This window comes from Mobula hypostoma, chromosome 3 (assembly GCF_963921235.1).
Source record: "Mobula hypostoma chromosome 3, sMobHyp1.1, whole genome shotgun sequence".
Classification (NCBI taxonomy): Eukaryota; Metazoa; Chordata; class Chondrichthyes; order Myliobatiformes; family Myliobatidae; genus Mobula; species Mobula hypostoma.
The window spans coordinates 67,326,175-67,344,573 of NC_086099.1; the positions used below are offsets into that span (position 1 = coordinate 67,326,175).

Below are 18,399 nucleotides of genomic sequence, written 5' to 3' on the forward strand. Positions count from 1 at the left end.
ACGTCGACTGTACCTCCTCTTATAGATGCTGCCTGGCCTGCTGTGTTCACCAGCAGTTTTTGTGTGTGTTGCAACATTTCTCTGGACCAGGGTGTAAAGTACAGTAGTACACATAACACACATATAAAGCACAATAACTTGGGAAAGTAAGGATAAAATCTACAGGTGAATTACATATAAATAAACAAACTAAAGTGTATAAATTAAATATTAGACAATAGGTGCAGGAGTAGGCCATTCGGCCCTTCGAGCCAGCACCGCCATTCACTATGATCATGGCTGATCATCCACAATCAGTATCCAGTTCCTGCCTTATCCCCATAACCTTTGATTCCGCTATGTTTAAGAGCTCTATCCATCTCTTTCTTGAAAGCATCCAGAGACTTGGCCTCCACAGCCTTCTGGGACAGAGCATTCCATACATCCACCACTCTCTGGGTGAAAAAGTTTTTCCTCAACTCCGTTCTAAATGGCCTACCCCTTATTCTTAAACTGTGACCTCTGGTTCTGGACTCACCCATCAGCGGGAACATGCTTCCTGCCTCCAGCGTGTCCAATCCCTTAATAATCTTATATATTTCAATAAAATCCCCTCTCAGCCTTCTAAATTCCAGAGTATACAAGCCCAGTTGCTCCAATCTTTTGACATATGACAGTCCCGCCATCCCGGGAAGTAACCTTGTGAACTTACACTGCACTCCCTCAATAGCAAGAATGTCCTCCCTCAAATTTGGAGACCAAAACTGCACACAGTACTCCAGGTGTGGTCTCACCAGGGCCCTGTACAGCTGCAGAAGGACCTCTTCGCTCTTATACTCAATTTCCCTTGTTATGAAGGCCAGCATGCCATTAGCTTTCTTCACAGCCTGCTGTTCTTCCATTGTCAGGTACAGAACAGATTAACCAGTGACACTTTGAATGCGATGCAGCAGGGAGTTCAGAAGCCCAAAGCCTGAGGGAAGAAACTGTTTCCCATCAGCAGGATCTCCCAGTGGCCACACATGTTAATTACACGTCCCATTCCCATTCTGATATGTCTATCCATGGCCTCCTCTACTGTAAAGATGAAGCCACACTCAGGTTGGAGGAACAACACCTTATATTCCGTCTGGGTAGCCTCCAAACTGATAGCATGAACATTGACTTCTCAAACTTCCGCTAATGCCCCACCTCCCCCTCGTACCCCATCCGTTATTTATTTATATACACACATTCTTTTTCTCCCTCTGTCCTTCTCACTATACCCCTTGCCCATCCTCTGGGCTTTTTCCCCGGCCTCCCCCTTTTCTTTCTCCCTAGGCCTCCTGTCCCATGATCCTCTCATATCCCTTTTGCCAGTCAACTGTCCAGCTCTTGGCTCCATCCCTCCCCCTCCTGTCTTCTCCTGTCATTTTGGATCTCCCCCTCCCCCTTCCACTTTCAAATCTCTTACTAGCTCTTCTTTCAGTTAGTCCTGACGAAGGGCCTCGGCCCGAAACATCGACTGTACCTCTTCCTGTAGATGCTGCCTGGCCTGCTGCGTTCACCAGCAACTTTTGTGTGTGTTGCTTGAAACTCCAGACTCCGCAGAATTCCTTATGTTTGTGTTTCCCATCCTGACCATTCTTGTCTTTGTGTATTGTAATCTGCTGCCTGATGGTAGAAATTTGTAGAGGATGCCAGCTGGATCGGTGGGATCTTTGATAATACTAAGGGCTCTGCGTACACAGCGTTCCTGATAAATGTCCCAGATGGGTGCTAGGGAGGCCCCTAATATCCTCTCAGCTGTTCTCACAGTCCTTTGTAGGGACTTCCGGTCTGATGCTCGGCTGCTCCCATACCAGATGGAGTGAACACCTTGGAGGAAGGAACCAGAATGTTGTATGGTGGTGGAATGAGAGCTTGCTTTAAATGTGTGTTTTGGAATGTGTAGAAACTTTGAGAAAGTTCCTCTTATTCCTACATTTAATTTGGAAAGAGCAGTAGTCTCATTCAATGCTGCTCATACCACAATTGCTCTTTAGGCAGGGTATTCTGTATCATGCAGTAAAGAATAGAAAACTCTGGCCAAACTGTGTAGGAATACTCTTCCAGTGACCTGAAGTGTGCCTCCAGAGTTTCTACAGACTATTCTGGTTCAGGGCTGGAGGAACTAAATATAACTTTACTTATTTATGTAGTGATAAAGCCGTAGCAGCAGCAACCCTAATTTAACCCTTCCCTAACCATGGAGCAATTTACAGTGAACAATTAATAGCTTTGGACTGTGGGAGGAACTCAGAGCACCCAGAGGAAACCCACATAATCCCCAGGGAGGACATACAAACTCCTTACAAAGGACACTGGTATTGAACTCTGAGCTCCAACACCCTGAGCAGTAATAGCATCGTGCTAACCACTACACTGCCGTGACACTGCACTGGGGTACCTTAATGTTAAGGCGACTATAATGTAGCAAAGAATAGCGTGGTTGCCATCTAGCTTATATCATTCGTACTTGTGAGGAGGGTAAGATTGTGGATTGTCATTAAAGAATGTTGGTATTGGATTAACAACATGTAGCAGCATGGTTTGTTAGTTGTCAGTAATGATATTCAGGATTTTGCATTGAACTGTGGGGCAGTATCCCTTTCATCCCACACCAGCTGCCATTTGGCCCTGGTTTCTGTGGGACAACAGTTATCACTCTCAAAGAAGCAGGGAATGGAGACTTGGCTAGGGAAAATGATATCACAGACTTGCAAAACTGTAAAACGGGGTCAGTCTTTTCACATTTGTGCGCCAGATCATTGGGAAAGGAGAATTAGTGAAACCAGGCAGTATTGGTGTGAGCTTGATTTGATCACATGAATAGTCCAGGCAGCTGTGAAATAGAAATGCCTGTAACTGTACCTTGCATTGACATCACAATGCTGTGCTTCTATTGAAAGTGATACAAGTAACTGGTGAAGTTCTGCTATATGCAGAAGGGAATTGGCCTTCTGAAGATTATTGCATGCAGATGTTCAACCAAAGCTGTCTTCCTCTTAAGTAATGTATTAATTAATTATTTGAAGTTAATGATCCTAAAAACGGGTAAATCTGAAGGGCCTGATGAGTACATCCCAGAGTTTGTAGAAATGTAGTTGTAATGGTGGATTCTCTAGTTATCATCTTCCAAAGTTCCATAGTCTTCTGAAAGTTGGAAGGTAGCAAATGTGATCCCATTATTTATGAAAGGAAAGGAGAAAATAGGGCATTACTGGCCTGTTATCCTGACTTTGACCATTGCAAAATGCAGGAAACTACAAAAAGAAAAGTGATTTATCAGGACACTCTGAAAATAATAACATAATTGAGAAGTGTCGCTGTGGATTTATAAAGGTAAAAATAATGTTTGACTCATCTATTAAGCTTTTTGACAATGTGTCTAATTTCATGAATGGGGGGAAATATTGAACTTTCAGACGTCTTCAATAAGGTTCCACACAGGAGACCGGCGAACAAAGTTAGAGCCGAACGGCAAATGAGAGTTTTGGAACTTCATTCGTTTCTGTAGCCTCAAACAATAATGACAATATGCTGAATGCAACTGAGAGCATCCAACATTTAAGAGATTATATTATCAGAGGTGGAACAGTTGAAACCTGAGGACTAAAGTCAAGTACAGTAACAAAAAAAGTTGTTCACAATGGGTAGAAGCCACAATAGGGCACCTTGGTAGAGTAATATTCTGGGAATCACAAAGGGAAGATATTAATGAGAGGTTAGATATTTTGACTGACTGCTGTGAAATTTAAGAGACCATGAACTGTTATCCTCCCAGCACCATAAAATGTCATCCCACGTCTCAGTATCCATTTTGCACTTAGTCCATTTTACCCCATAAAACAGATGAAAGTTTTGAAAGATCGGCTAAAAGGACTGCCAATAAAAATGTACAGCAGCAGGAGTTACTGAGGTCATTTACCGGCTGATGTAATGAGAATTCATCCCTCAAAGGTGAATGATGTTGGCTATTGAGGAGGCTATGTGCTCTAAGGTTACACAAAGTGCTGCCTGTTGGAGTAGATTCAGACAATTATGATTACTTTTCAGATAAGCATCTTAAACCCAACACAGTAACCACTCCAATGATGCAGAACCATCAGAGCAAAAGAAATTCTGCAGGCAGGACAAAAGTCTCCACGTGTCCATTTAAAGACCGGGCAAACACAGTTAATCAAAGCACTAATAATGTCTAATTTGAATGTTGTTTCATAACTGGCAGTTTATAATAGTGTGACTTTTATTTGGATTTTTCTGTTTATCTGGATTAAAATACTTGTTTAAATAAGTTGTATTGTTTTTCTTTAGCACAGAGCCGTTTAAACAAAATCAGTGGTAAATGAATGTCATTTAGTAACTAGATGGAGTGTGTTATTAATATTTCTAGTATAGCTCCCAACCTCCTCAATCAGACTCATAAGCTTTGATATATTAGTTGAAAATTCATCTCCCTTGTGTTTCCTGCTACTGGATACAAAAAAAAAGAACAGCAGGGGCAGGTTGGAAATGAGTCGGACCAGTCTCAGGAGAAGAATTACTACCACATCTGGAACAGAAATATTGGCAGTGTACTCAGGAGATCTTAACCAATTTCATTCATTTCACTGAAGGTTGAAATATTTAGCTTTCTAAAGGAACGAGCTACCTTTAGATTTGAAGGTGAGTTTAGAAGAGTAATGTCAGATGCTGCAGTTTTACAAGAAGGGTGCATGGAAAACCTGTAGGGGTGCTGTAAGCCACCTGTCACAACATGAGTGGAGCCCAACCTGTCTAAAATCCTAGCTGCACTGAGTCTCCAATACTTCTGCCTCGTCTGTAAAATGCAAGGCATCTGTTTATTTAAAAAGCTGGAATGAGATGTCCCGTCAGGGTCAGTGGTGCCAGATGCTGAAATGCCATGTGATGTCAAGCTACCAACCTTAAGACAGATAAATCTGAACAAATCAATAAGACTGCAGGAAACACTCAGTTGTGGCTGTAGCAGTAGAATCTAAATTAAATGGTTCAGGTATTGAACTTTATTGAGTTGTTGGTAAGTACTTGGACTTCCAAAGAAGCCAAAGGGAATGTAAGTGAGCTGTGGACCTTGGAAACACTTCCCCATCCCAAAGAGGATATTTTCTGAGCCATCTGTATACATTCATTTGCTTGTTCCTTGCAGATTGAACTCCCTTCTAAAAATTCACAACCTATTAGAATGTGTGCGCTAACTCAGCAGTTAATTATCTTCAGAGGATTTCTTAAAACCTATGATTCTCAGCAATTGCAAACCATAGCAAAGACAAGATTCACTGATAGAATTTTATTTATGATGCAATGTCACTTGCCATTTATTTCTTTCTCTCCACAGTTTGTGGTAATTACTGTTTGTTTAAAAGCTGGTTTGGAAACCTCGTCCTGGACCACAGTAAGTAGCAAAGATCCATGATATATAATTCTACATTTGTGATATGTTCATAAAATGTTTCTTTTTGGGGCTTGCTGTGTCTATAATGGAGCATGGTTGGTTGATAGGTCATGACGTGATTGAGTCCCAAGGAGCCCAAATAAAGTTGAAGGCAGTGGGAATCCAGAAGCATGCCCTCCACTGAGGCAAGTTGATCACAAAGAACAGGGGACACAAAGGAAGAGATGGCATATGCTGGAATGTGGGGCAAAAAAAGAAGCTGCAAGAAGAACTCAGTGAGTTTAGCAACATCTGTAGACAAACATGGACAGTCAACATTTCAGGTTGAAGCCCTTTATTTTGACTCATTTAGAATTCCTCCAGCAACTCATTTTTTAAATTACGAACAAAGATCTGTTCATACTAAGTAATAACTTAAGCCTTATGGACAATATTTGCAGAACGTTCCTGAATCAGATCCCGCATCTAACCATCCCCAGCTGCTTCACCAATAACGTTCCCTCCATTGTAACTTAAGGAGTTTGAATGATTGATGATGATACCAGGAAGCTGAGTTCCTCAAAATGAAGCAGTCTGTGCCAGCATGCATGCCAGTATTGACAACATTCAGGCATGGATGTACACATGACATCTGACATGTTTGTTATGAAGGCACCTTGCAATAATGGTTTCCGATAACAACTAACTCCCCTTTAAATTCAACACCATTGTTATTGCTGCAACCTGATCAATAAAAACCTGAGAATCAATATCAACTGGAAAGTTAATTGGGCTGGTCACACTCATACTATTAATACAAGATTAAATCAAGAGCAAGGTATCCTTCAGCAAATAACATAGCAGGAATAATTAGGGCCCCAAACAGTCCTTCCAGGTGAGGGGACATTTCACCTGGAGTCTGTTGGAGTGGTGTATTGTATCTGGTGCTCCTGGTGCAATGGCCTCTGCATTGGTGAGAACCGACTTAGAATAGGGGACTGCTTTTTTAGAGCATCTTCACTCCATACGCCACAAAATGCAGGATTTCTTAGTGGCCACCCATTTCAATTGGAATTCCCATCCCTATTCTGACCATGACCCTTCTACCACTATGATGAAGACGACACACTAGTTGACTGAGCAACATCTCATATTCTGTCTGAGGAGCCACCGATCTGATGGCATGAAAATCAATTTCTCTAACTTCTGATAATTTCACTCCCGTCCCTTTCTTCCCTCTTTTTCCCATTCCCCATTCTGGTTCCCTTCTCACCTGTCCATTTCCTCTTTCTGGTGCCCCTCCTCCTTCCCTTTCTTCTGTGTCCACTGTCCTCTCCTCTTTGGTTCCTCCTCCTTCAGCCTTTTACCTCTTCTGCTACTTACCTCCCAGTTTCTTTCCTCACCCACCTTCCCCCTCACCTGCCAGCTTGTACTCATTCCCCTCCCCCCACCACCACATTATGGCTTCCACTCTCTTCCTCTCCAATCCTGATGAAGTGTCTCCACCGGAAACGTTGACTGTTTATTCCTCTCAGTAGATTTCTGCCTGACCTGCTGAGCCCCTCCAGCAGGTTGTGTGTTGCTCAAGGTTACCGGCATGTGTTTATGATATGCCATGTGTCTGCTTTGCTGCTGCCCCAGAACAGCACCCTTAGGCACTCTTCCAGCAATAATGTTAATTCGCTCTGATTCCAATGCCTTGCGGTTGCTTCGAATGCTGTCTACAAGATGACCAGCATCAAATCAGCCAGCTGCCTTTTAAGGGCAACTTCAAATAATTAACCTAGAAAACCTGGAGATGAAGTTAACAGGTGCGGGGAGCATTATCATCTTAAAATGCCCTGTAATGTTGCAGACCATCTTGGGAATATGTCACCCTTCCCTTATCATTACTGGGTCAAATTCACAGCAATTGCCTACCTTGCAGAAGACCTCAGAAACTGTCTTCTGCTCCGTTGATGAAAATATTAGCATGTCCATTGCCCCATTACCTGAAGGCAATGACCATAGAAACATAGAAAATCTACAGCACAATACAGACCCTTCGGCCCACAAAGTTGTGCCAAACATGTCCCTACCTTAGAAATTACTAGGCTTACCTACAGCCCTCTATTTTTCTAAGCTCCGTGTACCTATCCAAAAGTCTCTTAAAAGACCCTATCGTATCCACCTCCACCACCGTTGCCGGCAGCCCATTCCACACACTCACCACTCTGAGTAAAAAACTTACCCCTTACATCTCCTCTGTACCTACTTCCAAGCACCTTAAACCTGTGTCCTCTTGTGGCAACCATTTCAGCCCTGGGAAAAAAGCCTCTGACTATCCACACAATCAATGCCCCTCATCGTCTTATACACCTCTATCAGGTCACCTCTCATCCTCCGTCGCTCCAAGGATAAAAGGCCGAGTTCACTCAACCTGTTTTCATAAGGCATGCTCCCCAATCCAGGCAACATCCTTGTAAATCTCCTCTGCACCCTTTCTATGGCTTCCACATCCTTCCTGCAGTGAGGCGAGCAGAACTGAGCACAGTACTCCAAGTTGGGTCTGAGCAGGGTCCTATATAGCTGCAACATTCCCTCTCAGCTCCTAAATTCAATTCCACGATTGATGGAGGCCAATACACCATATGCCTTCTTAACCACAGAGTCAACCTTCGCAGCTGCTTTGAGCGTCCTATGGACTCGGACCCCAAGATCCCTCTGATCCCTCACACTGCCAAGAATCTTACCATTAATACTATATTCTGCCATCATATTTGACCTACCAAAATGAACCACTTCACACTTATCTGGGTTGAACTCCATCTGCCACTTCTCAGCCCAGTTTTGCATCCTATCAATGTCCCGCTGTAACCTCTGACAGCCCTCCACACTATCCACAACACCTCCAACCTTTGTGTCATCAGCAAATTTTCTAACCCATACCTCCACTTCCTGATCCAGGTCATTTATAAAATTCATGAAGGGTAAGGGTCCCAGAACAGATCCCTGAGGCACACCACTGGTCACCGACCTCCATGCAGAAAATGACCCATCTACAACCACTCTTTGCCTTCTGTGGGCAAGCCAGTTCTGAATCCACAAAGCAGTGTCCCCTTGGATCCCATGCCTCCTTACTTTCTCAATAAGCCTTGCAATAGGGTACCTTATCGTTTGTTTTGCCGTTGAGGGAAAAATTGTTGTCACGTTGCCATGTTACTAAGCTCTCTGTCTCCTTCACATTTAAACTTGAGCAAAAATAAATTCACAATAAATATTGTGAATGTATTTATGCTCGTGTTAATTTCTGTGCTTTTCACTCAGGGAATAACTTGCATTGATGAGGAGTGATTTCAGCATGCTGTTTACTACCCTGGTGGAAACCAGAGGAGTCTTTTACTTTATCCCTTGATTCTTTCTTGTGGCATTTGGAGTGCGTTTGGCTTCTTTTGAACAAGAATTCACTGCAAATGAAAACCAACTGCAATTGCTGGAAATCTGAAGTAAAAACAAAAAGTGCTGGAAAAGCAACATCTGTGGAACGAGTCGAGGCTTTGGGTCTGTACCTTTCATCAAAACTGGGAAAGAGGGGTGCAGGTAGATTTTCAGTAGGGCAGTGAAGATATATGGAGAATAAAGGAAGTGAGACTTTAGGATGTGTCAAAATGGATTAGTGAGGGCATTTATCAGCACATGCTATTAGGCCTGTGTAATGAGCTGTTAATGGTAATGAGGTATCTTAAATTGTGTGTATGATGAGAAAAGAAAATGAAAATGAGAAGTGCAAGAAAGTGAGTCAGGCAGCGTCTGTGAAAAGAGAAGCAGTCAAAGTTTTGGATGATGGATCATTCATCAGACCCCAAATAATAATAAAAAACAAATTTGTATGGGCGCCTCCTCAACTGTCGCACTGAAGCCACACTCAGGTTCGAGGAAGAACACCTTGTATTCTGTCTGGGTAGCCTCCAACCTGATGGCATGAACATTGATTTCTCAAGCTTCTGGTAATGGCCGCCCACCTTCACCATTCCCCATTTCCATTTCCCTCTCTCATCTCATCTCCTTACCTGCCCATCACCTCCCTCTGGTGCTCCTCCTTTTCGTTCTTCCATGGCCTTCTGTCCTCTCCTGTCAGATTCCCCCTTCGCCCACCCTGTATCTCTTTCACCAATCAACTTCCCAGCTCTGTACCTCACCCCTCCCCCTTTTAGTTTCACCTATAACCTTGCGATTCTTCCTCCCCTCCCCTGCCTTCTTATGACTTCTCATCCTTTTTTCTCCAGTCCTGCCGAAGGGTCTTGGCCGAAACTTCGATGGTACTCTTTTGCATAGATGCTGCCCTTACCTGCTGAGTTCCTCCAGCATTTTGTGTGTGTTACTTGGATGTCCAACAACTGCAGATTTTCTCTTGTTTGTAGCTGCTAGTCAAATCAACCATGAATCAAAGTTGAGTTTATTGTTAAATGTACAAGTTCACGTATGCACAAGTGCAATGAAAAATTTTACTGCAGCAGCATCACAGGAACGTGGCATCATAAATGCAGCATTCACAAGAGAAACAAATTAAGCATGTTAAACACAACTTTTAAAAGGAAGAACACAATTAGAACAAACAAAACAAAGTCCATTTTAGTGCAAGATAGTCATAGTAAATTGGTTTATTATTGTCACATTGGCAGAGAACAGTTTTTAAAAAATGTGCATACTGTTCTTACAGATCAATTCATTACAGCAGTGCATTGAGGCAGTAGAAGGTAAAACATTAACAGAGTGCAGAATAGAGTATTACAGTTACTGAGAGAGTGCAGTGCAGGTCGACAGTGAGGTGCAAAATCATATTGAGATAGTATGTGAGGTCAAGCCTCCATCTTACCGTGCTAGGGACCTGTTAATTAGTTCTATAACCACAGGATCGAAGCTGTGCTTCTGCCTGGTTGTACGTGCTTTCAGGCTAGTGTCCCTAAACTCTAGTGATGAGGCAGTGCTTCCTGGAGATACTGCCAATGGTGTGGAAGGATATGCTTGTGATGTACTGGATAGAGTCGCAGCTGATGCTGCAGACCTCGTTCAGATACTGGGTTACATGATGAATCAATAGAAGTAATTCTAGCTCTAATCTTCTATTGTACCCAAACAGTACTGATACTCTTCTCTTAAGGGAATACTCAGCATCCTGAGAAGGCAGTGAGCAATGTTGAGAGAAGAGATGAACTTCACCAGGATAAAGAATCTTGAGAGAAATACATTGGCAAATTGGTCTATTGTCACAAATAACATTGAAAAAACTTTGTCTGCATGCCTTCCAGACAGATCAGTACATCATCTAGTATATTGTGCTAGTACAAGGGAAAAGCAATGCATATTGCAGAATGTAGCATTAAAGTAGAGTGCAGGCAGACAATAAAGTGCAAGGCCATGTCAAGCTCGATAGTGCGGTCAGGAGCCCATTTTGTCATACAAAAGGACCATTTAAAAATGTTATAACACCAGAACAGAAGTTCACAAGATGCTTTCCTTGCTCATTTTTCCTACCACAGTGGATACCTTTACATTTTTCTCCATTACATTCTATTTACCATGAAAATTGATGAATATGACTCCTTGAATGCTCCTTTCAGTGGTAATTGCTCAAGCAAGTTTGTATTATTTAACTTACATATATCCTACTTTATAAAGTTGTCAAAATAAATCAAGTAATTGAAAGGGTAGCAGGAAATGATTCTGTCCTCAACAAATAAATTCTTTAAAATAAAATAACATCAATTTGAACTAAAAACAATTGAAAGAAATTGTAAAACAGCTACTTGTAAAAATGACAACGTGAAGAATATTGTACTTGATAATTGTAAACAAAGAAATAATTAACAGATTGAAAGAAAGCTTTCTTGACAACATTTGGCCGTATAAAGAAATGGAAGTGAATTGGAACTTTATAATCAAGTTAGGCAAAATGTCCCACATGACATTTGACTACAAGTGTTTCAGAGATCTATTCTTAAGCCTATGGCTGTTATCACTTAGGTGAAAATTATTTCTTTGTTCCAATCAATATTTGACGGCTAGTTTCCATTTTGAATGCTCCCTCTGTGTTGAATAATTTTGGATCTCAAATGTGGAAGTGTGGTCACAAGGATGGATTTTCGGAAATTGGGACTACAGTGTCCCAATTGTCTACAATTGTCATTCTCCTCATGACTGCAGGATTGTGGAATTAGCTGCCTCTGTGGGCTTTTCCCAATTATGTTAATCTCCTGTCACAAAGAAGGCTTGGTGTAAAGAAGCAATGATTATACCAATGCCCCATACTGATTAAGACTGCTTCATTTATAAGTATTTGGCAACTCCCCAAGTTGAACAATATTCTTCCTAGAAATAGAAATGTGCCCAACCAGATCAAGACAATATGTTCTTGGCATGGGTAGATTAGCTTCTGCCTTGATTTCATTCACATTCCCTCCAGGAAGTGCACTCAGAACAAATTTGTAACAAGATTTTGTTTTATGGTGGTAAAAGCTATTCTTTCTACCCTGTATGCCTATTGCTGAAAATATTGAACTCTGATATCTTGTATTATTTATTTAGTCATCATTTCAAGACCGTACTAAAGCTATTCAGTCCCTTTAAAGAGAATATAGCTTAACAACCACTATAAAAACAGATTATTTTGCAACAATGTTTTCTTGAGTAGTGAATTTTATTATTTGCAGTTTCATAGAGCAAACGTTTTGTAATATAACATTCAAAATAGGCTTCTGATGGAGACTATTTTTTCACTGTTAAGGGAAATTGGAAAAACTTGTGAACAAGTAATAACGTAAGTTCTGTAGATGCTGGGAACATTGAGCGACACACGCAAAATGCTGGAGGAACACAAATCAGGCGGCATCTATGGAAGGGAATAAACAGTCGACGGTTTGTGCCAAGACAGTTCATCAGGACTGGAAAGCATTGAGCAGAAGCCAGAATAAAGAGGTGGGGAGAGGGAGAAGGAGTACAAGATGCAAGTGATAGGTGAGACCAGATGAGTGGAAAGGAAGGTGGGGAAGGGGGAATGAAGAGTCTGGGAGGGGATAGGAACTGTCAGCTTGTACTCTTTCCCCAGCCTCACCATATTCTGGCTTATCTCCCCTTTCTTTCTATTCCTGATGAGAGTGTCTTTGCCCAAAATGTTGACGATTTATTTCCCTCCACAGATACTGCCTGACTTCTTTAGTTCCTCACATTTTGTGTGTGTTGAATAAATAAAATCTTTTTACTAATGTGACTGCACATTAACCTTTAGGAAAATAACTAGCCAAGCTCTATGTAGCTTACGCAAAAAAGACACTGAAGAAACTTTGTGGAGGAAAATAGACAGTTGACATTTCAGTTGAGACCCTTCGTCTGGATTGGGCCAGACTCGAATCCATGCCCTCCATAAATCAGAATCAGGTTTATTATTACTGGCATGTGACATGAAATTTGTTAACTTAGCAGCAGCACTTTAATGCAATACATAATATAGAAGAGGAAAAAATAATAAATATATTAGTAAATCCATTGCTGTATACATATATTGAATAGATTTAAAAATGTGCAAAACACAGAAATAGTGTATATATTTTAAAAAGTGAGGTAGTGTCCAAGGGTTCAATGTCCATTTAGGAATCGGATGGTAGAGGGGAAGAAGCTGTTCTTGAATCGCTGAGTGTGTGTCTTCAGGCTTCTATACCTCCTTCCTGATGATAACAGTGAGAAAAGGGCATGCCCTGGGTGCTGGAGGTCCTTCATAATGGATGCTGCCTTTCTGAGACACCTCTCCTTGAAGATGTCCTGGGTACTTTGTAGGCTAGTATCCAAGATGGAGCTGACTAAATTTCTAACCCTCTGCAGCTTCTTTCGGTCCTGTGCAGTAGCCCTCTCCCCCCATAACAGACCAGTGAAGCAGCCTGTCAGAATGCTCTCCACAGTACATCTATAGAAGTTTCTGAGTGTATTTGTTGGCATGCCAAATCTCTTCAAACTCCTAATGAAGTATAGTCGCTGTCTTGCCTTCCTTAAAACTACATCAATATATTGGGACCAAGTTAGATCCTCAGAGATCTTGACACGCGGGAACTTGAAACTGCTCACTGTCTCCTCTTCTGATCCCTCTATGAGGATCGGTATGTGTTCCTTCGTCTTACCCTTCCTGAAGTCCACAATCAGCTCCTGACTTACTGACGTTGAGCGCCAGCTTGTTGCTGTGGCACCACTCCACTAGTTGGCATACAGTATCTTACTCCTGTATGCCCTCTCATCGCTACCTGAGATTCTACCAACAATAGTTGTATCGTCAGCAAATTTATAGATGATATTTGAGCTATGTCTAGCCACACAGTCATGTGTATTCAGAGAGTAGGGCAGTGGGCTAAGCACACACCCCTGAGGTGCGCCAGTGTTGATCGTCAGTGAGGAGAAGATATTATCACCAATCTGCACAGATTGTGGTCTTCCATTTAGGAAGTCAAGGATCCAATTGCAGAGGGAGGTACAGAGGCCCAGGTTCTACAACTTCTTAATCAGGATTGTAGGAATGATGGTATTAAATGCTGTGCTACAGTCGATGAACAGCATCCTGACATAGGTGTTTGTGTTGTCCAGGTGGTCTAAAGTAGTGAAGGGCCATTGAGATTGCATGTGCCATTGACCTATTGTGGCAAACGGCAAATTGCAATGGGTCCAGGTCTTTGCTGAGGCAAGAGTTCGGTCTAGTCATGACCAACCTCTCAAAGCATTTCTTACGTGTCTCGCAAGACGATCCGGGTATTCCCTAACCGGAAACCTTGGATGAATTATGAGGTCACGTCCCTTTTAAAGGCTAGAGCTGCAGCTTTGAGGTCCAGGGATACCAGTCGCTACACGGAATCCAGGCATGAACTCCGGAAAGCCATTAAGGGCGCCAAGAGGCAATATCCAGCCAAGTTGGAAGCCCAGGCTAACCAGAGGGATGCCGGTAGACCATGGCAGGGTCTAAATGAGATCACTGGGTGCAGAGAAACGGCTGGGAATATCAATAACTGTGGCGCTTCTGGTGGCATCGAGATTCATCGTCATCGAGGAGGAGGTTAGAAGGGCCTTCCTGAAGATAAATCCAAGGAAGGCGACGGGCCCAGATGGCGTCCCAGGACGGGTCCTCCGGGCCTGTGCAAGTGTGCTAGCTGGAGTGTTTGCTGATATCTTCAACTGCTCCTTGCTTCAGTCTAAGATCCCCTCGTGTTTTAAGAAGGCAACGATAATCCCAGTGCCGAAGAAGAGCAAGGTGGCATGCCTGAATGACTATTGACCTGTGGCTCTGACATCAATTGCTATGAAGTGCTTTGAGAGATTGGTTATGGTACATATCAACCACAGCCTACCGGTCAACCTCGACGCTTTGCAATTCGCCTACCAGAGCAACAGGTCAACGGCAGATGCCATCTCTTTGGCCCTACATTCCTCCTTAGAACACCTGGAGAATAAAGACACATATGTAAGGCTCCTTTTCATTGACTACAGCTCTGCCTTTAATACCATCATTCCAAATAAACTGATTCCTAAGCTCCGGAACCTGGGACTTAGCACTCAGATCTGCAGCTGGATCTTCAGCTTCCTCACAGACAGGGCCCAGGCTGTAAGAATAGGGGACAAGGTCTCCTCTACAATCACTCTGAGCACCAGTGCCCTCCAAGGCTATGTACTCAGCCCCCTGCTGTACTCACTGTACACCCATGATTGTGTAGCCAAGTTTCCATCGAACTCAATATATAAGTTTGCTGATGACACAACAATTGTAGGCGTATCTCAGGTAATAATGAGTTTGAGTACAGAGAGGAAATTAAGAACCTGGTGGGATGGTGCGAAGACAATAACCTATCCCTCAACGTCAGCAAGACGAAGGAATTGGTTGTTGACTTCAGAAGGAGTAGCGGACCACACTACCCAATTTACATATGTGGTGCGCAAGTGGAACAGGTCAGAAGCTCTAAGTTCCTCAGGGTCAATATCACAAATGACCTGACTTGGTCCAACCATGCAGAGTTCACTGCCAAGAAGACCCACCAGTGCCTTTACTTCCTGAGAAAACTAAAGAAATTTGGCCTGTCCCCTAAAACCCTCACTAATTTTTATAGATGCACCATAGAAAGCATTCTTCTAAGGTGCATCACAACCTGGTATGGAAGTTGTCCTGTCCAAGACCGAAAGAAGCTGCAGAAGATCGTGAACATGGCACAGCATATCACACAAACCAATCTTCCGTCCTTGGACTCACTTTACACTGCACGCTGTCGGAGCAGTGCTGCCAGGATAATCAAGGACACGAACCACCCAGCCAACACACTTTTCGTCCCTCTTCCCTCCGGGAGAAGGCTCAGGAGCTTGAAGACTCATACGGCCAGATTTGGGAACAGCTTCTTTCCAACTGTGATAAGACGGCTGAACGGATCCTGACCCGGATCTGGGCTGTACCCTCCAAATATCTGGACCTGCCTCTTGGTTTTTTTTGCACTACCTTACTTCCCATTTTTCTATTTAATATTTATGATTTATAATTTAAATTTTTAACATTTACTAATTTTAACTATTTTTAATATTTAATATTTGTAATCCAGGGAGTGTGAAGCGCAGAATCAAATATCGCTGTGATGATTGTACATTCTAGTACCAATTGTTTGGCGACTATAAAGTATAAAAGTATCACTGTCGATGTGAGTGCTACCAGGCTATAATCATTAAGGCAGCCCACATTATTATCCTTAGGCACTGGTATAATTGCAACACACATCAAAGTTGCTGGTGAATGCCACAGGCCAGGCAGCATCTCTAGGAAGAGGTACAGTCGACGTTTCAGGCGGAGACCCTTCGTCAGGACTAACTGAAGGAAGAGTTAGTAAGAGATTTGAAAGAGTTAGTAAGAGATTTGTTGTTTGCACTGGTATAATTGTTGCCTTTTTAAAGCAAGTGGGAACTTCTGCCTGTAGCTGTGAGAGGTTGAAAATGTCCTTGAATACTCCCGCTAGTTGTTTGGCACGGGTTTTCAGAGTCTTACCAGGTACTCCATCGGGACCTTCTGCCTTGCGAAGGTTCTCTCTCTTTAAAGACAGCCTAACATCAGCCTCTGAGACAGAGATCACAGGGTCATCAGGTGCAGCAGGGATCTTCACAGTTGTAGTTCTGTTCTCCCTTTCAAAGCAGACATAGAAGTTGTTGAGTTCATCTGGTATTGAAGCATCACTGCCATTCATACTATTGGGTTTCACTTTGTCGGAAGTAATTTCTTGCAAACCCTGCATCAAATGTCGCCTCCAACCTCATTTGAAATTGTCTCTTTGCCCTTGAAATAGCCCTCCACAAATCATACTTGGTTTTCTGGTACAAGCCTGGGTCGCCAGACTTGAATGCCACAGATCTAGCCTACAGTGACAATGTACCTCCTGGTTCATCTGTGGCTTTTGGTTTGGGAATGTACAATAAGTTTGTGTAGGCACACTCTCATCTACACAGGTTTTAATGCAGTCTGCTGCTTGACCCACTACGTTCCTCCATTATTTTTCATGTAGCTCCACACTGCAGCATTTGCGATCTCTCGTGCCTCTGTGGCTTAGCTTTCCTGCAACAAAATCAGAAATGTGGAAGGCAATCACAAAGTACTGGATCAGTCAACTTGGAGAGAAAATATAGCAAAATCACAGCTATAAACTCTGTGAGAACCATTTACAAATGAAAAGTATATAACAAAGCGAAGGGAAAATACACATGCAACTACAGTATATACGATATGAAAATCTTTTCTTACAAAACAAGGGTTTTAGCAACAGTGATGGTTACTTCAGACAATAGGCAAAGTTATGAGCTAAATATAACTTAAAACACATGAGTATCATTGAGTTAAAAATGGAAGCACAACAGACAGGAAGAGATGAACAGACGAGGCTCAGTAACAAAGGGTATTCCTGCAGTGTTGTTGAATAGGGAATTGGAGCTTGGGTCTGGACCTAGTGATGGTGAAGGAATTGGAGTATATTTCCAAGGTAAGGCAACTGGGAAGCATTCTTATAAAAGGGTGTTCCCGTGTACCTGCTCCCTTGTCCCTGATAATGACATTTGCACATCTGGGAGCTGCTACAGGACTGAAAGAGGTGAGTACCGGTAAATGTAAACACGAGATTCTCCAGATACTGCAAATCCAGAGTGGCAAACACAAAATGCTAGAGAAACTCAGCAGGTCAGGCAGCACCTATGGTAGGGGATAAACAGTGCTGAAATGTTGACTGTTTATTCCTTTTTCGAGATGCTGCCTGAGTTGCTGAGTTCCTCCAGCACTTTGTATGAGTAAATGTCATGAGAGTTGTGAACGGTACGCGTTGCATCAGTGGACACTTAGGATGGTGAGAACAAAGCAGGTGGACTGCTTTGTTCTGTATGGTGCTGGGACTGCACTCAATTCCATCACCCTCCTGACTTGTGGTTTGCAAATTCATGAGGAGGTGAATCATTCATCACAGAATACCAGTCCCTTCGCTGCTCTGGTGACATGATAGTTTGTCAGTTTGAGTTTCTGGTTTAATCTTCCCCTTAAAGGAAGGAAGCAGAATAGATCAACAACTTGGCAGTATGATTTTGTATAGGGAGCAGATATTAGTAATCTAATCACAGAGGCTGCATAAACCACAGGATTTTTGTCACTAATCAGAATATTCAAAAAGTGTAGAGAAGTCTGCAGATTTCTGTACCCAAATCCTTAATTTGTTCACTTAACAGACAAAATGCTGTGTCTTGACAAGTTAAATGTATAAAATAAAGCTCTTGCATTGCAAACAGAACTTTTCCAGTGAATACTGTTGCAGAAGGCATGAGATCTTTGAATAATTTTTCCAAGTGTTATAACATTATTTCAGCCTCAAGGCAGCCTGAATGAGGGTCAGCTTTGGTAGTTGAAACTAACCATGGGTTGTCATCAAGATGTGAATCAATTTGTTACCAGGATTTTACATGTCATTAATGATAATGAGTTAAGGGCAAATAGA

At 42.5% G+C, this 18,399-nt stretch overlaps 1 protein-coding gene across 4 annotated transcripts in view; it reads left to right on the top strand.

Annotated features, from left to right (window-relative positions):
• The window catches only part of atp8a1 (ATPase phospholipid transporting 8A1), a 358,923-nt gene that overhangs the window by 314,433 nt on the left and 26,091 nt on the right, over nucleotides 1–18,399 (top strand). For all 4 annotated transcript variants that reach the window (XM_063043220.1, XM_063043222.1, XM_063043221.1 and 1 more), the window contains one exon: nucleotides 5,357–5,413. In XM_063043220.1, coding sequence (XP_062899290.1) covers nucleotides 5,357–5,413 — 57 coding nt within the window. The remainder of the gene's footprint in view (nucleotides 1–5,356; nucleotides 5,414–18,399) is intronic.